Here is a 24678-nt window from a genome sequence, read left to right as displayed (position 1 = left end):
CCCAGTGACAGAAGGCTTGACCTGTTACTGCTGCTCTGGTGTGACTGCTGAGGAGACTGCTGTGCTCTTCTATTTCCTTGCAAGATTGCAAAAGGTAAAAAAAGCCTCTTTGAAGTTGGGTATGCGCTTGGCTAACGTGGTGAAGTTAATCCACGCACACAAAGAGAAGTGACTGACATCAAGTCTGGTTATCTCTTTGATTCTGCATTTGGGTTGGGCACAGAGGCGTGGTGTGCAAGCCTTCAGTCAGCATCTGGATCTCGGCTTTTTCCAACACCATAGCACAGCTCCAGTCTGTGTTTAGAGGGGCTCCTAGTTTTCAAAGTGAGTGGTAATGTTCTGTTTGAACTAACTATGTCCTCTTAAAGAAAACAATCCCCAACAGTTTAAAGGTCATCAGCAGAAACTTTGTCTTTTCCATGCTCAAAACTGAACTTGCTGCACTGAGTGCTAGCAAAGCTTCCCCGTCTCCAGATCTTCCGTGAACTCTCTGCAGAGCACTGTGGTAGCTGGCAGGCTTACTTGAAACCCTTGTTCTGAGTGTCCCTCTCCTGCCTGTGGTGCAGTGAAATATGAATGGAAAATGCCCTCCTCTTGTCCTCTCTGAGCACTGCTCAGGTGAGCGCTGGGGCCAGGAGAGGAGGGCAGGCAGCTTTTGCTACGCAGTTACCTCTTGCTTATAATGGGTTTGATCCCAGCCTTGCAGGAGGCATTTCTGGAGAGGCTGAGCTGCACGGTGACTTCTTTTAAGAAGTGTTTTCCACTGACATGACAAGCCAAAGGGGGAGTGGGGAAATTCCATCCCATCCTCACCCTTACTGTAAGGCAGCGGCTCAGAGTACACTAATGTATGTACATTAATAAATGTTCCAGTTTGTCTTCAGTGGAAGACAGCACCTTCTCTCAGTTGAATGCCGGACAAAAGACTTTACAAAGCAAAATATGCATCGCAAACCTGTGCAAACAGCCCGTCTTTTTAAATGAGGAAAGCTCTTTTTACTCCCCTTACCACCACCACCACCTCCCTATAAATTTGCAAACGTCCCTGACAGGTGACAACTCCCCCTTGCAGAGGAGTCCGTGTTTGCTTTGCTGTTTCTGGGGCTCGTAGCCGCTGCAGCTTGCATTGGCGGAGAATGTGTAGCCTGGGGCAAGGTGTTTGCTGTTTGTCGGCTTTAATCTGAAATACCTTACAACCCTCTTCCCCTCCAGCTTCTTTTTTCCTCTGGATAGCTTCGGGGCAAAAGCTCCCCTTGCACCTGTCTCTTCTGTAACCTCAGCCATGTCACTTCCAGACACGAGGTGCTGCACGCAGCTGATTGCAGCAAAGAGTTGAAGAGGGCAGATAAACACAAAGGAATGCAGCAGAAACAGAGGGGCCCTGGGAGATGAACAGTGAGATGAAGGCAGAGTGCTTTTTATTATTAGATTTGTCTTAGGAAAAGAGCGAGGCCACCTTTTATCCAAAATGTACCACCACGTGAGATTTAAATAAGTGCAAAGCAATTAAGACTGGTTTATTTAAAGCAACTGTCCTTATGTGGACTTTAAGGCAATCCCAGGCAGCCTCTAAAATAAGCTCTGTACCTTCTTGCAACTTATGGCTGAAAAATGAAACTTTCAGCCTTAAAAAGATGTCTGGCCTTGATCCCAAGAGTTGTGTTGGCAAGAGCTGTGGGGTTTTTTCTTTTAATTATTATTATTATTTAATTTGGGGGGGATACAGTTGCTTGTTCACAACAGAGCTGGCAGGGGGGAAGGAGCTACAGTGGAGCAGTGGCCACAGGTGGGCTGGAAAATGAGCCTGAGTCCTGCCCTGCTAAACACCCATCAGTGGCTGCATTTCAAAGCAACGAACGCTTTTTGGGGAGAGAGCTGGAGAAGAAGGTCGGGTGACAAAGAAATCTCTATTGTCTGAGCTACAGCTGTGTCTCTTGCTGAGCCAAGACTTTTCAGTTCTTGCACTCTTGTTTTTGAGGAAGGAATGTTCTTCCTGTGTCCCATATAAGAAAGGGGCAAGAGAAACTGGTCATCACCACTACCTTGGCATTAAAAGAGCTGGAGGGGACAGGAAGAGGGTTTGTGGGTCTGGTGTAACATTAGACAGTCAGCAGCCTTTCCAGGCTGTGTGCCTTGTGACCGGCTCTTTCACAATGTCCTGGGTGGCCCATCTGTGAGGCTGCTGCTGTGCCCCTTGCTCTCCCATGGCTTTAACCACAGGCAGGCTGGGAAATCCCAGCAGAGATCTGCCTTTTTGCATAACTGGAGTGAGGGGCTGGTGGTCCCTGTGGGTGTGGAGAACATTCAGTCTCTGCCATGGCCCTGGCACAGGAAGGAGCTGCAGATGGCCAGGAAGGTAAGTTGATTGTGCGTCCCTGTGGGCTACGTACCGTTTGTTAGGCCTGCCAATGAAGGTGGTCCCCAGCCCCTTCCCTGAGCAAGGATGCGGCTACCAGCTGTGGGGTCTGTGATGGGGTGGTGGCCAGCTCTCTGCATTCAAGAGGAACACTGGTCTCAAAAGCTGTATCCTCCAGTGCTAGAAACCAGCTAAACTTATAGGAATATTTTTTATTTTTTTTTCCCCTTGGCTGACTAAATGCCCTGGAGCTACAGGCAGGACGGGTCTGGAGACCACTCGAAGAACTTGTGTGGCAGCGCAATAACCCCTGCATTGCCTTGGAGCCCTCCTGGTGTGCTGTCAGCCTGCCGTACCAGGTGTAAAACTGCTTTTCTTACCATCCCTCAGAAGTCCTTTAAACTGCTCGCCAATGCTAAGAGATGCTGGTCTGGGCCCAAGCAAAGCTGGTTTGGGCTAAGGACTTCAGTGGGCAATATCCAGGTAAAATTGGTTTTTTAAGGGCTTGCAGAGTCTGAAATTTTTCTGCCACCATCCCAGCAGCATGTCCAGGGCTTCAGGGACCTCTCTGGCAGGAGCAGGAGTGCTGTCCCCAGTGATGGAGCAGCTCATCCCCCTCCCCCTGTACATACTTTCCTTTCATGCCCCTGAGCAAGCCGTCGTCCCACAGCCCCTTGCCTAACCAGTTCAGTGGAATGCCTTTTCCCCAGACAGTCGCTGTGGTCAGAGTTTTCTTAACCTGGATCTGTCCCTCCCCATAAAAGGGAGAGAGAATTCCTTGCCATTTTTTTTTTTTGCTTTGTTTTATTTGTCCTTCCTCATCTTCTGCAAATAATGGTGGGGATTTGCTGTATGTGGCTTGTAGGCACTCTGTGGGGTGGGTTTGTGCCCTGGGGATGCTGCTGTGGGTGCTTCAGACAGGGCTGTGTCCTTTTGGGTTTGGGTCCTCAGCTTCACAGGCTGTGGGTGTCCCAAGTCTGGTGGCTACAGAAATTTTGAAGTTGCATCATGTATTTTATAGTTCTAAAAATGAAAGCTCCAGCTCTGTAACTTTGCTGTTCTGCTTTATACACAGAGGTGGAGATGAAAGTAGGTTGTAGGGGAGACTGGATGAGGCCCATACAGAGGTGTTGAGGGCCTCAGCTCTTGCACCAATGACAAATCTCAGAGTTGGTATTTGATGCTTCCCAATGGAAACAAGAAACCTCTCCCAGTCTTAACCAGCTGTAGGCTCATGGAGGTGCCACCTTATGCACCTCCATGTGCTGAAGCAGCCCAGCAAGCTGGAGAGGAGTGAGGTTGAGGCCCCTGCAGAGCTACTCTGGCCCCAGGTGGCTGCTGGCTCTCTTCTGCATGCTCTCAGCCTTAGCACAGTGTAAATCGGTTCAATAATTCATTTCTGGTGACCATACAACGAATTCCTGGGCCCCCAGGAGCCCCTCACCTGGGAACTGTGGTCAGGATCAGGTGTGCAACAATATGATGGACAGACATAAAAAAACCCAACCCACTGTCCAGAAGGATGTCCGTTGCATCCTATCCAATGACTCAATATTAAAGCACAGGCTCTGATCTTTAACTTTTAATTGCTTGCTTTAAAAGTGTCTTTCTGTGTCAGGAGAAGAGAACTTTTCTTGTTGCAAGGTAATGGTTGAGGAAGCAAATGAAAACTGGTTAAAGGGTAGTGGGACTGCAGGACAGGGAGGACATCCCTGTGTACTGACAGCGAGGCAGGGAGTTGGTGTGGCAGGTGCAGTGTGGTTGGGTAGTGCAGGGCGAGTGTCTTGGTGCAGGGACTGACTAACGCATGGTGCATGCTTCCCAGGGCTCTGGCAGGTGCTGCAGCCCTGCATTTTGTTGGGAAATGGCTTTGCACCTGGAGGATAAGGCCAATTTGATAAGGAGATGCAGCAAAGTGGGTTGTGTGGCCATCGGTTTCCATGCCTAAGTGTTCCCAGATTGATCGTGGAAAGGAAGGAAGGTCTTTGTACAGCACAGGGATGTGATCAAAGCTTTTATTACTGTCTGGTTTGTGCTTGAGAGAGTTTGAGGCTTGCCAAGTTTCTCTTCTTTGTGGGTATTTGTTCGTTCCATAGCTGTGCAAAGAAAGTTGAAATTATGCAAAAGCATTTCCATAATGAGCAAATGCATTATTCTGTTGGAAGTTCCCCTCCAGCACCTCTTGTTTGCAGTTGAACTCATAAGCTCTCCTAATTTAGGCTTGGCTTTAAACATTCAGCAGAATTACCATCTGCAGCGTAGGTCCCTCCAAACAATCTAATCATCACACTTAAAGCTGTAGGTCCGAATCCAGAACTGGTCAGTCCTTTCAGATAAAGGATGCACATAGAGAATGCATTTGTACATTCAGTTTGGCCAAAGCCTGAAGACTTCTCTCGTTCTGCCTGTAGTAAAGACATATTCATGTTTCTTTAAAATAATTTTTCACCAGCTCCTTTTCCTGCGCTTTTTCGCCCTGGTTCTGGCTGCAGACCAGGGCTGGCTGCATTTCTTTTTGTAGGAGTGCAGGCGGTTGATGAGTGTTGTTACATCAAGTGTTTTAATGCCAATTCCCTGAATTTTCAATGGTATTGAAGAAAACCAATGGGTGATCCGTCTGCTGTGCTATAAATCACTTTAGTACTGTATTTAAAATTCCTTTAACACTTTTGCCCTTTCAGTATCTTGCTTTAGATTCATCTTGGGAAGGAATAAACTAATTCTAAGCTGAAAAGAGCAAACCTGCTGGAAGAGAGCAGTCTGTGAGACAGGGCATTTTGCATTGGTTCTGGGCTGGCCTCTGTGGAGGGCTGGCTTTAACTCCCCAGCTCCTACAAGCACCTGAGGTGGAAGTGTTGCAAGTCCTGTCATCTGCCTACATGCAAATATCTCTGAACAAAAGCAGCAGTCAATTCAGAAAACACCATCCCCAAGCAGCTAGGCCTGCCTCCAAAGGTTTCCATGGTGCTGCACATGCTGCTTGCTTAAATATGGAGCAATAATGTGTTGGAACTTCTTTTACGTCTTTAAAAGGTCTGCACAAGCTTAATCAAAACACATCTTGATCTTGGAGCAACAGATCGTAGGCACTTTTGCCTCCCAAGCAAGTTTAAGATTTATGATGTCTTGGTGTGAATTTCACTGTATGTTTCTATCTAGTTGATAGGATTTTCCACCCCACCCCCTTTTTTTTTCCTTCTCTTTCTGTAAACTATAAACATAATTCTCATATTTGTTGGGAGCACTTTGATTGGGTTAGAGCCCATACTTGGTAAAACCTTTGGGCAGCTGGAGTTTCAGCAAGCTACGGAGAGCAGCTTGAACACCAACAGGAGTGGAGCGGCCATCCCCAAAGTTCACCTTCCTCTGGACTTTGTTTGTTTTGGTTTTTTGTTGTTTGATTTTGTGTGGTTTTTTTTTTTTTTTAAACAAATTGCTGAAAGGAGGGAAATGAGGTTTTTTTCTTCTTGTTAGCTGGAGACGGAGTGATGAATTGAGCTTTCCACATCCAGCCAAATGATAACTTTGCCAAGCTTTGTAGCACCCCCTTTGTAGGGTGAGAGCGATGGAGAGGACATCACAGTGCAGTTGCAAGCTGCAGTGCTGGCCGTGCCTGGGAGGGGTGGCCAGGCTCACAAGGTGGTCCTTTCATGCTAAGACAAACCTGGAGCGCAGCCCTGGGAGCGTCCCACTCCTCTTCCTTGTCCAACACAGCCAAAGCGTTTGTGCTGCAGTGAGCTGTGGGGTGTAGCTTTTGTTTTTAAAGTCCTCTCTTGCATTAATTGGGATTCTTGCTTTGAAGAGTCTTATGCATCCAAAGTCTCACTACATATGTTGCTTTGTGGTTCTGCAGATCCTGCCCACAGTCCTGTTAATGACTATTATTTTTTCCTCCAACATTTCACGAGGAGACTTTTGGGCTAGGTAATGCTTTATTCTGAATGTCTCTACCATCTACTTTCTACCTCACTGTCACTGATTTGATAGCATTGAAATTAATGAGGGAGTGAATTGTCAAGCAGTCACAGAAAATTAAATCTATCTCTGTGAAGCATAGATTAAGGAGTGGTTTGTGGCCTGGGTTAGTTTGTTCACTACTGAATGAACTCTGCTAATCAGCATTTGAATTTGCAGAGATTAATGAAAAATCAAAGGAGTTTTCAGTAATGAGTGTAAATGTCACTCCAAAAGCACGGGGTTTTATCTTCAGCCTGCTTAAATAGAAGGAAAAGATACCCTGAAGCACTCCTCTTTGAGGGCATGGATGGGTACAGTGGGTCTGATGGTGATGTCCATACTGGATTAAAATTAAAGTCAGGAACTAAAGCAATCAATCTTTTTGGGAAGGTCTCTGCCCAGATAACTGAACCTGTTCACCCTATGGCTGCTGCCATAGTGGTGGTGGACATGGCACGTGAGAGCGGACAGAGGGCACCCAGACAAAGACCAGCACTGCAAAATACACTTCTGCATAGGAAATGAGGAACAGCTGGGCTCCCTGGCTGCCCCTGGGTGTATGTTGTGGCCCAACCCACCAGGGCAATACAGGGTGGTGATGTGCTCACATGAGAAGCAGGAATGGCCATTGATTGCAGGGTTAGGGTTTAACCAGAGATTTGGGAGACTGTTCTTGAAGTATTGCGAAGCGATAACTTTTTTTTTAATACTGGGTTATGGTACAAGGGCTTGGGTAGGAAGGAGCTGGCAGCATAGCAGAGGGCAGCTGGAAAGAGCTGCTGTGGCTGTGTTTATGAACACTGGTGTGTTTCCCGAGAGCAATCTGTAGTTTATATAAGATAAGGGAAGAATAACACTTTCCCCTCAGCTGCTTGTGCAACAACCCTGGTCTGTCAACAGTTGCTCCTCTCTGGTAATTAAAAACAAAGACTCTAATCTGTCGCTATCTCCTGTTTTTTCCCTTTCCCTGGCCAGAGCACTCTGTCTCTGGGATGCGGGCTTGTGCCATGACCCAGTCCCACCTCCAGCTGGAGGGATGGGGCTGTTCATGCTGCTCAGGAGCAATTCTCATTAATTTTCTTGTGTCGCTTTCTCCCTCTTGCTTTTGCAAAATATTTTATAAATATGGGGGGAGGGTTGTCAATCATGCTGTGCTGAGCATCTGAAGATCTTCCTCAGGCAAAAATGCAGTTTGAATGTTGATGATTTTTAATATGACAAAAGAGCTGCTGATAGCGGAGGCTTGAACCCCCAAAGTCCCCTTGTCATGTCTCCATCCGTGAGTGTCCACCGACCCGTGTTTTTGCACCCATCTGTGCAAAAGTGCCTGCTCAAGTGTCTGCTGGCCAGCGGGTTTGCAGGCTTATCAGCTGCCTTGCAAAGATCTCTGTGTCCAGGTGGTTGTTTCCTTTTATCTCTAAGCATTTTTAGTGAAAGCAAATCTTTTTAAAGAAGACAGTTACCAGGGTACAAAAAGAAGTAGGAAAATGATACTAAAGGAGAACCAGGAATAAACACACCTTTTGATAAATCATCTGTATGCTTGGTGCCCTGCATTGTATACCAACTGTGGGAAGCGTGTCCCTGCTGGCACTTTGGTGGGAATGACCTGCCTTTGATGGGGTTAGAGGGATTTTTGGCTGTGCAGACGGTGGGGAAGGCGTAGGGACCTTGCATCATCTTGGCTGGAGGGCTGAATCTCTCCAAAGGAGTGTCTTGCTCTTATTAGGTGGAGCTCAGCAGCTGGAGGGCAGAGTCCCTGGGGGCTGCGTGCACCCTTCCTAAACCAATATTGCACAGCGGTTGTGAAGGGAACTGGTTTTGTTTCACAACTCCTTTCCACCTTCCCTCTCCCTGCTTCCCCCCATGTAGCGTTATCTCCTGACATGATGCCATTAACTCTCTAATTAGCCCTAGGGGTGTTCTGGGGGAGATAACGAGGCTATAGGAGCTCAAATAGCAGCGTGCAGATGTTTACCCAGGGTCGGAGGGCAGGGCTGTTGTGACAGGCAATTGCCTTGGGGAGGGCTCGCTCCTGGGGGAAGGAGAAGCCAACCTGTGCATGGGCAGAGCCAGGAGCTGGGCTTTCCTCCTGCCCACAGCCAGTCCATCTCTTTACCTTGCAGTTTTAAAAACTGGGGAGGGTGTGATGGAGGAAAGTGCAATTGGAACTTCTTGGAAGAAAGGATTGATTCTCAGCACCAAGGACTTGCAGCCAGGGCATATTTCTAGCTTGAAGGCTCACGCTTGAGTGCTTTCTAAAGGAAGTTCTGGGCATCAGACCTGTCCCTGGGTCAGTGATGGGGAAGCCAGGAGGGCATCAGATCTTCTTGTGGGTGCAGCAGAGCAGTTAAACCTACAGGAGCTGGGGGTGCTCATCCCTCTCCTGCCTATGGGTGCACCTCACATGCAGTGCTGGGAGCAGCCAGCCGGGAATGTGCACAAGGCTGTAACCAGTCAACAGCAGGCAGGATGCTGCCTTTCAGCAACATATTTTTCTTTTATTTTTATTGGGTTTATTTATTTTGTCTTCCCATAGATTACTTTTTTTTTTTTAAACAAAAAAAAGGGGGAAGTCCCTGTTTCAGTATGTGCTGGGTTCTTTTTCTTCTCTTTGTGGTTTGAGCAATGAAGCTCTGCATGAGTTTTCAAAGGCAGAGGGTGACTTTTACTTTCAAAAATGTATTTTCTTTTTGCTCTGGCTGCCTGCTATTGCAGTCTATCACATCTGTCCCTGTAAAGTCTTCACAGAAAGATTTCCAAAGCCAAGTGACAGAGCCTTGGTTTTTGAGCATTCAGCAGTTATTCAGATGTAACAAACAGCAAAAAAACCCAAATCCTACATTCTATTTTTTTCTCTCCTCCTGTTATCTCAGTCCTAATTTGTAAACACTTCTGAGCTGAGCGAATGTCACAGTCTGTGGTGATGCAGTTGATCCAGATGCTATTTTTATAAGAGTGGAGAGGACTGAGCAGGTTATTTTTTTTTCTTTGATCTGCAGGAAATTCTGCATGAACCGCCTAACATGCAGGCAGGTGTGCACACACACACCCCTTGTACAAGAAATTTCAGTCTCCAATTAACGCTACAGTTGTGGCAATGCTATTTTAGTCATTGTGATTTAGGGCACTTATGTTGCATCCAGGAAGGGTTATTAAGAACTTGTGAGTGGTACCAGTGAGAGAGGCTGAGACAAACCATATAACAGCATGGGGAAAGTGCATTCAAAGAAAGCATTTGAATCAGCAGTTTGACTTGGCTGATGCCTCATTTTGGAAACTTAGGGGTCTTGTTTGCATATTATTTTGTTCTTCGACATACCTGCAGTAGCCACAAAGCATTTCCAGAAGTTTTCTAAAACATCTGAGTCACACCTGGGAGGGACACAGCTGAAACTTTCAAATCTAACTAGCAATTACTGCTTTTAGTTTCCTATAGTATTGGAGGTAAATTGTTTTAAAAAGACTTCCTTTCCCAAGGATGAGCAGCTCTGTGGGTTTTTTTTTTGTTTTTTGTTTGTTTGGTTTTTTTAAGTTAAATCCAACTAAGCATTCAACCCCTGATGCTTTGGGTTGATTTCTTTATTTTCTAGTTTGTTATTTTTCTCTTTGGCATAGGGGGGAGCTTTTTGGACAAGAAGAATAAAGTTAAACCTTGTTCATCTGGCCTCAGTATGAAGTAATTCTTTTCAAAATGTGAAAGGAGGGCCTTTACCCAGATCTGTTTGCTTTTTCTGACTAGGCTAATCGGTATCATAAGGTATAATCGCTACCTGCAAAGATTGTCTTGCCATGGCTTTTCGACCATCACAGTTGCAAAAGGACTGATGTTGGTTTCCCTTGGAGGTCTGTCCAGAAGGCTCAGATAAATGATAACTATCGCTGTCCCATTGCTAGGAAGCGAGTGTGCAGGCTGAGGAGGTGGGAGGTGTCCCTTTGGTTTTGTGACTCAGCCGTTGGAGCACAAGCTATTTTGGGCTGTCAGGTTTCCCTCTGAGAGCCTCGAAGAGATGCTGCCTTGCTGCTTTTAGGTTGTTGGAGACTCATCTGTGGGAAATCTTTGCGTTTGCAAAAGGAGGGAATCAAATGAGACCCTAGGAGCTTCCTTTACTCATAATATAAGGCAGACAGGCAAGTGATCAAGCCTTTACTCTTCCCTTGTGCCATTGGTGTTGGTATGAATAGTTAAGGCATGACAGCAGCCTGTGGGCTGGGGGAAGCATCTTATGAGGAGGGTGCATTTAGGTCTGAATCCAGTGAAATAAGGTTTGGAGCCCTGGGGTGATGAGAGCGGTGCACTTGTGCCTGGGTTGCAGCAGTGCTGGTGGCCGTAGTGTCTGGTACATGCTCTGTTACCTCCTGCTGCCCCTGTCACGGTGGTTGTGGCCTCCTTTGTGTTGCTTGTGTATGACTGATTTGCAAAAAAAAACACTTGTCCAGCATCCACTTCAAGGTGACTGCACAGGCTAATGCCTCTGAAACCCTGAGCCAGGTTGGGGCTGTGTGTACAGAGGGCAGGGATTTGTGCTGACATGTCAATTTATTCATGCTATATACCCTTCTCCTCATGTTTGACATGCAGATCTCTTTGGATAAACTTCCACATATCTCTCTGTAGTGCATCTGGGTGTTGCTTCACCCACAGCCACCTCCAGCCACCTGTGGGACAGAAGATAGCAGATACCTAACACAACAGTGCTGCATTAATGACTTGGAAAAGGAGGATCTTCTGGGTTTCATAGCACAGCTAGTAAAAGAGGTTTTTTGCAATGACTCACTGAGGTTGGGAGATCTATGTATGTACCTTCTGCTCCTCTTTCCTTCCCTTCAATATCTTTTGGACTTATGGGCTGGTACCAAAACCTTGACAGCGTTCAGGGGTCAAAATGGTCCTCTGAGCAGAGCAGAACTTTTCCTTGCTATTAGACAGAAGAAAATCCACAGGTGACTTCTACCTTGATGTCCAGCTCTGTGCAAGCTTTGCAGTGGTGCTATGAAGTGACCTGTTTGGCAAATGGTGCTGTGGCTGCTCCCTGCAAACCTTGCCTGTATCTCCAGATTAGTGCTTGTGCGGCTTTTTTGGCTTGTACCCATCTCGGGTGAGATCAGGAAAGTGCACAAGCTGTAGCCCCTGGTGTCAGGCAGTGCTGGGGTGGATGGAGAGGAGGGGAAGGGGCTGTGGCAGTGGTCTGTTGAGTTATTCCTGTGATGTAGGAAACCTGCCGTGTGCTCAGCAGGCTCTTGTTGGCAGTTCAGGAGTGCTGAAGGTGTGTGCGGCCCCAGCTGAAGCTGGGATGTTGCTGGTGGTGGTAGGTAGGGACCTCCCTTGGCTGGGGAGTGCTCAGTGCTCCTCTCTGCAGCCCATTCTTGAAAGCACCTCCTTGCATAGTCCTCGGTGAAGGAGAAATTGGGAAGGTGTGCGGGACGTACTCGAAACCTTTTGCTTTTGGGCCCAGCAGTCCTCCACTGAGCTGTGCTCACAGGGTTAGAGCTAAAGGAGGTACCTACCCTGCTTCTCGTGGCAAGGAGCTTTTGCAGAGTGGGGAGGCACTGCAGTTCTCTGTGTTTGCTCTTATGTTGGTTCCTACCTGAAGATGGTTTTGGCCCGTTTTATTAGCAGCAGCAGTCTTATGAACATGCTGTCCATCTCTAGCCTGGTAAGAGGCTGGCGCGAGCTTGCAGTGACCTTTAATTTGCAGATTGGCAGGAACTGGTGGCTCCTGCTGCTGCCGTACACTGGGGAAGGCAGAGTAGAGAGCCATTAGCACCTTGAGCAGCACAGCTGGCTTACTCGCATCTCCTGTGAATGTGGACTCCCCTCCCTGTGTGCCCAGAGAAGCTGGGGTTAAACAGTGCCTGGAGGTGAGGGAGCTGGCATGGCAGGGAGCAGCAGCTCCTAGGCAGAGGCTGCACAGAGGCGCTGGGTCCGTGGGTGGGTTCCAGCCCTGCTGGGACCCCTCTCCCCGCTGCAAAGCCCCCGTGGGCGGGTCGCTCACCACCCGCAGCGGGAGGTTTGGTGTTCGATGCAGCGCTGTTCGTGCGGGTACTCGGCAATTAGGCACCAGTCTGCTTGACAACAGGTCCTCAAATAAGAGCTCTGTCATTAGGCTGGGAGGGCAGGCCAAGCTCTGATCTGGATGTTTGGTTTCCTCTCTTTCCCCCTCCCCACTCCTTTAAAGAGGTGTTTTGTTTCCCTTTTCTTGATGGCACTTTACCCTGCTCTTCGGGAGCAGGCAAAGCGAGCCGCCTTTTGTTCTCACTGTGCACCCCGCTGGCTCGGTGGGACGGCAGCAGCGGACCCCTGGACCCCTTCCAGAGGGACAAGCCAACCCCGCTCCGGGAGGGCAGCTGGTGCTGCCCCTGGCACAGCCCAGACCTCGCACCACTGGCATGCTTGGGCATCTCCGCTCAGGACACTGGGACAGGATGGGGGACTCTGCTTGTTCAGAGTGAAATCACTGGGGCTGTTCTGATCTGCCTGTCCGCTCGCTCTGTTCTCCCAGAGGCTGTCTCAGCTAAGTGCTTTTCCCATCTTTCTTTCCAAAATCTTTAGTTTGCTGTGGGCACGGTGTCCAGGTGGTTTTTCCTGAGCAGTACTCAAACAACTTCTCCCATATATTAATTCAAAATTGCAAGTCCCTTTGGATGAGTTACCTTTTTTACTACTTTATTATTTTTTTTTAACATTTCCTGGTTTAAGAGAGATTATTTTAAGATTTATTACTGTGGCGTGAGTTAGAAGTAATTGCAAAGGAGGGGAAAAAAATGTAGCTGGAGTGATGTCCTGCAAACACAGGACCTGTTGGCTGTGAGCATGGGCGAGAGCACACAGATGACTGAGAACGTAGCTGGATCACGGCGCATGTAACAGCGATTGCTTCTCGGAGAGCTCCCTGTGGGTTTTGTCCCAGACCTGCGTGCTGCAGCAGCCAGAGCTCGGCTGTGTTACTGCACCACCCGTCTTGAGTGCTGCATCTCAGTCTCTTCCCGAACATTTTGGGCTTTGGCAAAGGCAAAGCCTGTGCCTGAAAAAACACCCTGGAGTATTCTCAGAAAACAAATAAACACGATAAGTTTCTTGGAGCAGCTCCTTTGGAGCAACTCTGTGCCTCTCTTTTGAGTTCCCAAAATTGTAGGAAAGTGACAAGGGAAAGTTATAATTTCCTTTCTTCTTTCTTCTGCTCTCTCTCCTTTTCTTTCTCCCTCCCTCTCTCTCTTCTGGTGTGTCATTTCCCCCCCTTCCCTTCGCTTGCTTTTTAGAGATTGGTGATAAGGAATTCTAACTACTTAATGAGCTGGGAGAGGCCTCTCTCCATTGGAGTGGAGGACTCCAGGTGGCACTTTGACAGATTGGACAGGTAAGGTAGGAGAGCCCCACCTCCTCCTCCTTGCCTATAGTTAGGTATATAAGGGAAACTTCAATTATGCAGAAAGGCACACTCCGAGTCCTGTTATCTTCCAAGTAGCATCACATATTTTTAGGGTCTTCTAGGGGGTGGGAGGTGTTTGTCAAAATCCTGGAGCCAGAAGAAAGAACAGCAGCACTGATCAATTTGACGGCTAACATGTTGTACCTGGAAAACAATGCCCAGTCCCAGTATAGCGAGGTAAGGACTCTAGGTTTGAGCTATAATATCTTCAGTATATTTTTAGTGAATGCATGCGATTTCTTCACCCTTGTAGTCCTGAAATTACGTGTAGAATATACACTTCTTTTCTGAAACTTTTGCACTTTACAATGGGCAGTGGAGTTTGCTGGGCTAAATACCTGAAGGAGAGTGAACTTTGAGTCTTTGAATTTGGGACCGTGAATTTGTTTGGGGAACCTTGATCAGTCAAACATAGCTTCCTTCCCTTCGAGAAGCAAGGCAAAGCAGTCGCTTACTGCAGGCAATGTGTACAGGTTGTGTTCCTGTAGCAGTCCGAACAGTATCGGTGTTGACTGCATTATAACTCATTTACTAGTCTTTTATTGCCCAAATTGCTGCTCATTGTTAGAAGAGGATAGTATCTAGGAAATAACTAGAAATGCATTATAAATGCCTTCTTAGGTTACCTTTTAAAGTAAAATAATATAAAGACAAAGCTTCTCTGCTGCAAGTGTTGCATTAGCGTCCACACCAATAACTCTTTTACTCAGTGCTGTTAATACCTTTCCTTATGACTTGCAGCAGCAAGATATTTTATACAAGGTGTTTGTCTAAACATACGAGCATGAATGTGTGTACAATGGATGCATTTTGCTTTCTACAGCCCTTTCTACCGCGTGGATGTGAGTGGAATGCAAACTTCAGATGAAGCTTTATTTTTTTTAATTATTATTATTATTTTTTAAAATGTATTTAATCACTTTTAACCAACTGGGCCAATGTTTTGTGAGGTGGTAGTGGAGAGAATTGCCACACACTGTTGAAATCTTTGAGGAAGTTACCTGGGGTTGAGGGAGATCTAGCGACGATATTGGTTTACATTCCAGCAAAGACAGCAGCTGTGTTGACACTCGTCAGAATGGCAATGCAGCAAAAGCTCCTCTGTGCGTGTGTGTGAGTGTGCGCGCGCATGTGTGTGTGTGTTCCTGGTGAAAATGCTTGAAGTGGAGGGCATGGGGTACGAGACTTGAAGCAGACGGAAGCTCAGCCACTTGGAAAAGAAAACAAAATAGGAATTGCAAGGCCGGCAGCACAGCTAGAAGATGCAATAGCTGGCGAGGAAAAACCAGTTAAAAGTAGACTTGGGGCTTGCACACCTGGGATGGCAGGTTTGCGACTCGGGGGGAGCAAGGGGTAAATTGAAACCGGTGTGCTTTCCCCATCCCCTCTCCTGCGGGGAGTGCAGACGCCCAGTGTGCATGTGGGTTTTACCTGCTGCCGCCAGGCAGAAGACCCGAATTGGTGACTCTTTTCCACCCTCCCCAGGTTAATTATAAACTCTTAAATGTGGAGAGAGCACTTCTCACAGTGTTTGCTTGGCATTATTTGTCTGCTGCTATCTGATCAACTTTCGCTGAATAGCAGCAGTGGGGCTGTGGAGTCCCTATGGTTGACTTGCTGGGCTCATCTGTCAGAAGCTATGCGCTCAGGAGCGTTCTCGCTCCGCTTAAATGCTGCTAATCACCGTTGCTGTCAGGGGAAGTTTTTTAAAAGGCTTTAGCTCTGATTTTTTTTTTTTTTTCCTCTCCCCATCACCAACCCCTCCCACCCCTCCTCCTTTCCCCTTCTTGGATTTGAACATGGTGCACTGACTTTGTTCAGCCAGTGAAGCATTGCACGCTGGGGAAGGCAAACCTGATTAGCATTGACTTGGCTGTATTTCTGAGGAAGAGCAGCCTTTCCAATGACTCCTCTCAAAAGAGAGGGAGACTCGTTAATGCTCAATTAAAACCTATTGGTGATGATGAACCTTGCTCAGCCTAAGCTTGAAAACCAGGTGTAGGCTTTGGCATGGTTTCCTTAAAAAAGAAAAAAATGATAATAGTTCTCAGCGTAGAAATAGAAGTAATGATTTGTTGCAATTGGTGCTTGCTAGAGTTTAGATTTTAGAGCTGTTGCTGGATTGTGCAGAAGGCGGCCATACCAACTCATTAAAAACTTGCTGTAGACTATAGTTTGGGTTTAAAAACAGACAAAAGAATTCATTTGAAGGGGAGGAGTAATTTTTTTTTCCCCTCCAATTTATGTCAAATTTTAAAATGGAAAGCAGGGAGTCCCCTCCTCCCCAAAGCTCGTTTCTTGGGGTGCTTGGCCCAGCTGCCCCAGGACGCTCGCTGCCTGCTTGCAGATGCCGAGCTCTGCTCTCTGTGCCAGCACACAGCCTGGGAACTGGCCCTTGCACAAGCCCCAGCGCAAGCTGCGTGGCCAGGGCGGTGAGCTTGCACCATCGCCCACAGCCCTACAGCACCCATGCCCGCAAGCGTGGTGCCGAATGCTGCGGTGGGATGAGGAATTCTTCCCAAATAGGAAAATTCTGGTTGTGAAAAGCTGAAAGAGGGGAGAAGGGTGTTGAAGTGAATCACAGCCCTGAAAGGCTGGAGATGGAACCTGCCCCAACCACTTTTGCAGCTTAATCTAACCCAGCATTTGATCTGGGTTGACTATAAGAACAATTAAGCCCTTTGTTGGCAGAGCACCGGACTTGATGACCCTGGAGATCCGTTTCTGTGTGTTTATGAGTAGGAGATGTGAAGAGGAGAGAGACGTTGGGGCGGTTATAATGGGATGATGAGGTGCTGATGTGCAGGAACCTTTTGGATCTCACTGTGTCTTCCTACCGCGTCTCCGCATCTGGAATTTTAGGTGTTGTGCACAAATGCTTGCAGAGGAACGTGCCCAAAATTGGGTGTGAAGAGTGTATCTGCAAGTTTGTCCATTCTTGTCCAAGTTTCCTGAGTACTGGGAAGCGAGGATGAGAGCACTAGAGATTCCCTTTGGAGACTCTGGATTCTTCTGCCGTTTGGCTGAGACAATGATGCAGAAGTTGGAGTGTTTGCTGAAATCAAATTAAGGCATTGCCAAAAGGATAAACACCTCTTGTTCAAACACTGATAAGAAATGCGTGCTGTGATTTTTATTATATCCCTCAGCCTTCCCAAGCACCTTCCTGCTCTTTGTGGGAGAGACACAAATTAAAGAATCTCTTTCCGTTAAGATTTTTATCATAGTTTTGGGAGGGGAGTGGGGAAAACTGGTTTTATGCTAAAAAGTCTTATGCTCTGCTTTATGGCTTTTTGGCAGCATTCCTTCACACTGCAGATTAAGAAAAATTGTATACAGATTGCTGTGAATACCTTTGAGGGTTAGGATAGCCTGTTCAGAAGGGTGCTTTTTTTGTTTTTCTTTTCCCTCTTAGCTTTTTAAAATAACTGTTCAGATGCATGTGCTTGACCTCTAGTGCCCGAGATGCGAGGCCTTCCTTTTTGCAGGAGCAGACATGTGGGTCTCTGGGGTGGTCTGGAAGGATGTCCTGAGGGAGATGGATCTCCTCAGTGAAAGGAACATTTCTTGCACCTATCTTGGGATGTTGGTTCAGCTAACATTAGTTTAAGGTTAAGGGAACCGAGCTGCAATTCATTTTTGAGCATCAGCTTCATTGGTGTGCAGTAAAAGCATGACTGGGGTTTATTATCCTTGCTGTCAGCCTTGATTTGGCTGTGAACTACCAAAGAGAACAAAGCCATGGCCCCTCTGGTGCTCCTTTCTTTGGCTGGTTTCGCCACGTGGCAGAGGTCACCCTGACTGCATTTGGCAAAGGGTCTTTCCCTCCTGCTGCGTCTTCTCTGTGGCTCTCAGCCAAACCTGGGGCGAAGGAAGCGGTCTCTGAAGGACACTGCCCGGTCGCTGCCCAGGAGAGCAGCTCACCTGCTGCCTTCCTCCAGTCTGGAGAGGCGAGGGAGAAAGACCCATCTGTGCAGTACCCTCTGCACCCCACAGCTTGTCCTACTGCAAGATGAAAGCACTTGGATAGACACTATGTGAAACCTAACGAGTTTCTCAAGGAAGGTTTTGGCTAAACCTGAACCTCTGTCCTGGTCCTTCCTCCTATTAATTGTGATGATGTCTCAGAGTTCCGCTGGCTCGGAGTAGGCAGGCAACTTTCAGTCCCTGGGAGGAAATCTCTCCCTGAGCTGTGCAGGACTCAGGTACGAGGGCTTTGCCTTTCAGTGGCCTCTGTTTATTGAAATGGTATCAAAGCCCTACAGGTTCGGACACAGTCTCTCATTAAGAGCAAGAAATAGGGAGGTGCATTGGGGGTTGTAGTCCTTGATGGTGTCCAGCTGCAATTCCAGCTACGCTTTTTGTGTATTCATCCTTCATTTTTGCTGTAATTGCACTCAAGGGGCTAAAGTTTTTGTCATGTATCTTCTGTGCAGGTTTGTGAGGCATATGTCTTATCCTTGGGCTACAAAGGTCTTCTGCAAGGATGTAGAGGCTCTCTGAGGGGTTTTTAAACCTTTACAACTGGACTGCAATTTTTCCTGAGATAGAAAAGTGTAAGGTTAGGTATGCCCAAATCTTTTGTTTGGAGAGACTGAGCGGATGCTGCTGCCCTGTTTGTGTGTGCCAATGAAGAGACTGAAGTAGTCTAGAGAGATGGGCAGCGGTAAGCTGGGACCTGCCTCTTGCCATGTGCTCCCATCTCTCTCCCACCTGAAACGAGAGGACTACTCTGGGGGAGAAATGCAGACAAGGGCAAGAGTTGAGTGTGTTTCTGATGAGGGTCCAACCACTTGCTGGAGCAGGTTTGTCCTGCCGTGGATGGCCTTCTGTTGTTTCATAATAGAGTACTAAAAATTTTTGGTGATATCAGTCTTGATAGTAGAGGTAACGTGACCCCCAGGTTGAGCAGTGAATTGGGGATGTTACCTGGAGAAATCCTCTCCTTGCTTTAGATGGAGGGACTGGACCTCGGCAGTCTGAGGCTGTGGGTGTAGCCCAGAAATAAGTGATTGTAACCTGCATGTGGGTGGAAAGAATGAATATATCCCTTAATAGACAAAAATGAAACCTGATGATATTCCGTCCGCCTGCACTACTTTACCTTCTCTGTGTGTGTGCAATACTTCTGCAGCAATCAGGATAGTTCTTCTGTGTGTAAAGTGTCATTACTGCTCAGTAACACGTTTTGTGGTTTGCACAGTAATTTAATTACACTGGACATCAGATTGGAAATTACATCTGTTTTACAATTTTCCGTGCTCAAAACTAGTCTTAATAAGCAGTATGAAATCAGGGACGAGGATCTTCTTAGTTGTTGGCAAATTTTTAGCATGCTTCCTTTGTCAAGAAACTAATACTAGATATTTTCTACAGTGAAAAGGTTTTTACTGTGAGAGATGGAAAAGAGCTGCCATTGCAGTGCAGTGAGGGCATTTTACATCTTGAGCTGTTGGTTGTAACTGATGATCCATTTTTGTTTGCTGTAAATTAATTTCATCCTGTCTCAACTGAGGCTATCTGTATACTTTCTGTTCAGGATTATTTCTTGGGGAATACATGAACTGCTGTTTTGACTGGTTTATTCATATCAGTCTGATTATTTGAATCTTCCACAATGTCACCAACACCTGAATTCTCTTTTTTTTTTTTTCCCCAACACAGGCTCACTTATGCTACTGCCTAGCTCCCTCAGGAGCTGTTGTTTTTTCTTTTTACTTTGTCTTTTTCTAATAATGAAGTAATGGTTTTAAATCAAGTGGAATCGTTTTTCTTCTCTCCCTGTCCCTGAGCATACAGAAACAACAGAAGGAAGCTTTGTCTGCCTTGTGTGTTTCAACCCATCTGGTGGTGACCTTTCGGGCTGCATCTGCCAAGTTCTGCCCAGTAGAAGGGTTTATTTCCAATTGCAGCTGTTCTCTGTGAGACAGAAGCTTCACTAGTTCAATGAGGAAGACATGGCATCTGCAACAGGAAAGCTGTGGATGTGGGATGTGAGAGGGTGTAAACCATGTGCTTTGCTCTTTCTTTCCTCTGGAAGACGTTGGCTATAACCGGTGGAGAAACTACTTATTCCATTATCGTGAAGGGCTGAATAAAAGCGGGTGTTGCCTGGCTCAAGGCAAATTTTAAATTCTATTTACAAAATGTTCCCACTGAGGGGAAAAAAAAATATCTGGAAACGCTTCAGAAAGGAGCTCTTGCACCCATGGATTTGTGCTAGACACTGTTAAACCCTGTTATTTTTCTGGCACTGCCTCCAACGCCTCTTGAGAATGTGCAGAGTAGGCAATAAAATGAATGCAACTCTTTTAAAGTGAGGTTGCATAAATCATCAGAAAGGAGAGGAGCTTCTCATATACCAACAGAAACACTCCACTCCATCCTCTCCAGCAGAGAAGTGAGCTCAAGCTCTTTGTGCCACTTGGCCTGGATTAGTGTCAAGTCAATTTTGGTATCAAGTGGAATTAAGAGGAAAATAATTTCTCTCCGAGGGTGTTGAGGTTCAACTTTTTTTTTCACTTGTACACGTTTTCTAGATTCTCTGCTGTCTCAGCGCCATGCAAAGCCACTTTGCAATCCTGTGACAACTAACCAAGGCTGTGATCTTTAGAGAGATACATGAGCTCAGCCATGGTTGGGCATGCGAGTGGGTCTTTCCAAGTGAATAAAACTTCCTGGTTTTTTTTTATTATTTCTTTAGTTATAGTATTAAATTCTTTCTGAGGAATCTTCCAATCTGTAGTCTCCCAAATGGAGCTTCTCACCAGACGTTTGATATGCTGGGAGAAGATGCTGTAACCATTGTGGGGATTTGGAGCTGCTTTTCAGTAGGGGCAAACCATGGGCTAAAGCCTTAGCAGCCAAGCCCAGGAGAAACAGGAGTCTGCATGTTGTGATTTGACTGTAAGCTACTGAGAAGGAAGAGCAGTGAAATGCAGGGGTGAACCTATTTCCTATAAGCAGACTGGCTCCTGCGGAGAGTCCCAGCTTTCTTCTAATGAAAAGCCTGAGAGGCTTTCCAGGTTTAGCTTAGTTGCTTGCCATTACCTTGAGCAAAGAACAAATAGAGCAGGATGAGATTTAAGATGACTGGGCTTTTATTTCTGTAAGATTTCTAATATAAGGTGTAAAATCAGTAAGAAATGACTGTTCAGGAAGTCTCAGAAAGAAGCGTGGAAGTTTTAGTTCCTTGGCATTGGCAAAGTAAACTTGAATCCTCTTTGGGAACTTGAATCTAAACTTGATGATTTTGTTTGAAATTACTGACTATTGTTATAAGCTCCATGCACAAGGAAGCAACAAAGACATTAAATATGTGTTCATGGTGGTGTTTTGGGGGCGGTGTTGGTGGGTTTTTTAGGGGGTGGTGAAGTGGTGTTGTTGGGTTTTTATTTGTATGTTTTTCTTTTAGTTTGTGCTATGTTTGACTGATTTGGAGTTGATCCAGGAAGACTCAATGATATCTTGTATTTTTGCAAATCCCCTGCCACTGCTGTTTCACCCGGAGTCTTAATGGTACAACTAAAGCAGCAGTGTTTTCACCAGGATGTGCCTGTTAATAACTAGAATAGATGGCTAGAGGTGTGATGTATTTCTGGGCTTGGGCTCAGCCGTCCGCTCTGGTTGGAAGTGGACCCAAGCGGCAAGGCTGAGCATGCTTGAAAATTAATGCATTGATTGGATCCCAGCAGCCTCTTGGGATTGATTCCAGAGTTTGGATCCGGATTAAACTTCCCCCCAAGGACTTTGGGAAGTGGTATACAAGGGGACCTGGTGAAATTTGAGACGAATCCAACTTCCTCAAGATGGCAAGAAGATGAATGTTTTTACCAAGGGCAAGAGAGTGGGAGGAAACGCCCAGTTTAGGGAGGGAAGGGGAAATATTTTATGGTGGGGTAGTGTCTGGGAATGAAAGGGATAGATTGTGTCTGGGCAGATATGAATCTTTCAGTTTTAATCCAGATCTAGGAAGTAAATACAAAGAAACTTGCCGACTTCTGGGAACGGGGAGAGGGGAGGAGGAGCAGTGCTGGGCTTTTTGGCTGTGCGCTGAGGCAAAGATCCCCATGCCACAGAGCCGCAGTCTAGGGGCGTACGGGGGCTGGTGTGCGGGGCTGGTGCGCGGCGTCTGGGGAGCGGGGGTGAACAGAACACTAGGAATAGGTGGATGTGCCCTCTCAGCCTGCAGCTGCAGAGGACTGAAGCATGCTGCCAGCAAAAGTGTCAAGTCAGCAAAGTGGATCTCTCTGCTGCATGGGAAATGACTTCAAGTATTTAGTCATTTTGCTTGGGTTTGGTTTTTTGCCTTTTTTAGGTAACGTTATGACATCTTTATGCATCATGAAATACTTTTTTGGGGTGTGATTGCTCAAAGAAAAGAATAAAATTCTGCCTGACTGCTCTGTAAAATCTGGATTCTTCAGATTTATGTTGTGTCTCTGAGAGACCCTCAATAGCCTCTGCGAGCCTTTACTGTGATTTATCACTGCTGCCGTTTTAGTCTGCATTTGATCTGTAGCATAAGAATTTACTCTCTCAGGAGTGCTGGTGGTGACTGACCAGCGCTAAGTAGATGAGTGAATTTCCCTCCACCCTCTTTCAGCAGCAGATAAGCGTGCAAGTTCTTAAAAAGGAAACTAGAACATACACTGGCTAGGTGTGTTCTAATATTTTGCAAACAGGGAACTACTACTTGAATACTGAGGTGGGAAAGCTGTAGAGATGAGCCTTTGTCAGTCCACTGTGCTGTGTGTCTGAAAGCAACTGTGAATGTTTCAGTTGGAGGGGTAAGGAGTTTAATGTGGTATTGGATGGAAATTGGTAGGTACATTGTTTCTCAAGAGATCTGGAAGACCCCCTCTCTGTCTTTGGCTATTGAAATCACATGCATTGGGGGGCAAGCAACTAGAAATTCCTTGCAGTTAGCTTAGCTAACTTGCTTATTGCAAGCAGCCACTAAAATTAGGAAAATCTAAGCAGAAAATGTTCCTGTCTTTCTGTTAATGTGAGCGATTCCATTCCGAATAAATCTATTAACATCTCAGTTTGGACAGTGAAAGGTCTGTCCAGATGAGCACATCAAATGTAGATCTCTGAAGCCATGACTTGTGTAAGTGACCCTGGCACCAGGTGTCTCGGTGTTTGCCGAAGTCAGCAGGATTGGACAGAGAGGGAAGTACTGAGAAGTGGGTTTGATTGTGCTGTTAGACATTGGGGGGCACATACCAGAGAGCCCTGTGGAAATCCTGGGTGTGCAGAATATGTGTTAACATGATTTAAATCATTGGGGAAAATATTCTTCATGGTTGTAAAGCCGATAGGGTGAAGTCACTGTGGAAGAAGCACTGAGTTGGCATGCATGTTGTGTCTGCCTAAACACATACACCCCGCAAAGACCAGCTTGTGGGTCTGGTGCATGCACAGCTGGCATCTTTGGAAAACACCATGTAAAGCTCCTGCTGGTGTCTTAGGAGTAGGTTGCAGCAGTGATGTGAAGCGGTGTTCCTGACATGTACCGCAGAGGGAGGGGCGGTTAGGGTTGTCCCCCAGCTTTGTGTGTGCTGCTGTACTGAACCCCAACAGACCCAACCTTGGGTGCAGGCAATGCCAGCTTGGTGCAGGTCAGGAGCTGCTTTAATATACAAAATAAAGTGTTGGAAGGCAAAGCCCTGCCTCCTTTTGTTCTCTGTAGTTGGGGCATAATCAGAATTTGGCAGCCAGTCCTTTCGACTCCCTGCTCAACCTTGAAAGCCTCTCAGTCTGCTGTTTGGTGTCTCAGGCTTTTGAGAACATCATCCAGGAGTGTTCTCATCTCATTTGGATGGATGAAATGGCCAAATACAATAGAAAATCCAGTAGATCTTCCTTTTAATCTATAGGGACTCTCGTGCTGCAGTGTAACCTTTTTCCTTTGCTTGCTCTAACTTGTTTTAATTTGCCCTTTGCCCTCCTATAACTCTTCTTGCGAATTCTTATATTCTGTAGTAGCACCACGCTTCAAAGAGTGGGTGTGGGGGATTTATGTGTGGCTGCTTTTTTTTTTTTTTCTTTCTCCTTTTTTTGTGTATGTTTAACTGCTTGGCTTATTTTAACTTGCAGATGATCTGAATTTCTTGTTCTGACTAAAATGTTACCTAACTGGAGTATTTTACCTTGGTGTCTGAAATCTGGCATAGTCAGATCTTATTGAGCATAATGATGAATTTTGGAGTTAACCTCAGGCCCTGGTGCTATTCTGACCTGATTATTCATTGTCCTTGTGCCCTATGGCCATACTTTGGTGGTTACAGTGTCTGCAGCCTTTCACTGTGGATGACACACAGATATCATGTCCAGCCTAATGCTGCCCTCTCAACACAATAAAATGCTGCATGTCTGAAATGACTGATAACCATCAATGGTTACCGTCCAGTAAAAGCTCAAGAAACAAAGCAGCTTTAATCAGCTACTGGAGTTTTCCTCTTCAGCCCCTGCTTCACCTCCCCCTTTGTATTTTAATTAGTTCCTCTTATATTTAAAAATTCTTATTTTTTATCCAACTTTTCAACGTTGCTGTACAAACTCAGCACATAGGATCACAGCTCAGCCAGGTGCCCAGAAATCCTACAGTTCTTCTCAGCCACTGAAATCAGGCGAAAAAAAAGCCTTGCTGAAATCTTGCAGTCTTTCTCTGGTTTTCCTGATGTAGGTCTTTGTCTTCAGTTATGTTTACATCTCTTGGGAGTGTGAGAGGGTGCCTTTGTAAATCATCCATACTTCATGGCTCTTCAGATCCTTGTTGACATTATGTTGTCCAGCTGGTAATAGGAGAACATAAGAAACTCTTGGTCTCTGTTTTAATTCTAGGAAGCTGAGTGTTTGGGTTATTAATCAAATTGATTAAAGATTATGGAGTTCTGATGTCTCATGATTTGTTGCATGTCATGGAGGTAA

At 46.3% G+C, this 24678-nt stretch overlaps 1 protein-coding gene across 1 annotated transcript in view; it reads left to right on the top strand.

The window, feature by feature from the left end:
• The first annotated feature begins 2188 nt into the window (after window positions 1-2188).
• The window catches only part of TP63 (tumor protein p63), an 83515-nt gene continuing 61025 nt past the window's right edge, over window positions 2189-24678 (top strand). The window contains exon 1 of the mRNA XM_037407541.1: window positions 2189-2356. Coding sequence (XP_037263438.1) covers window positions 2345-2356 — 12 coding nt within the window. The 5' untranslated portion in view covers window positions 2189-2344. The remainder of the gene's footprint in view (window positions 2357-24678) is intronic.

This window comes from Falco rusticolus, chromosome 13 (assembly GCF_015220075.1).
Source record: "Falco rusticolus isolate bFalRus1 chromosome 13, bFalRus1.pri, whole genome shotgun sequence".
Taxonomy (NCBI): domain Eukaryota; kingdom Metazoa; phylum Chordata; class Aves; order Falconiformes; family Falconidae; genus Falco; species Falco rusticolus.
Note: the sequence above shows the minus strand (reverse complement) of the source record. Positions and strands in the feature narration are given on the sequence as shown.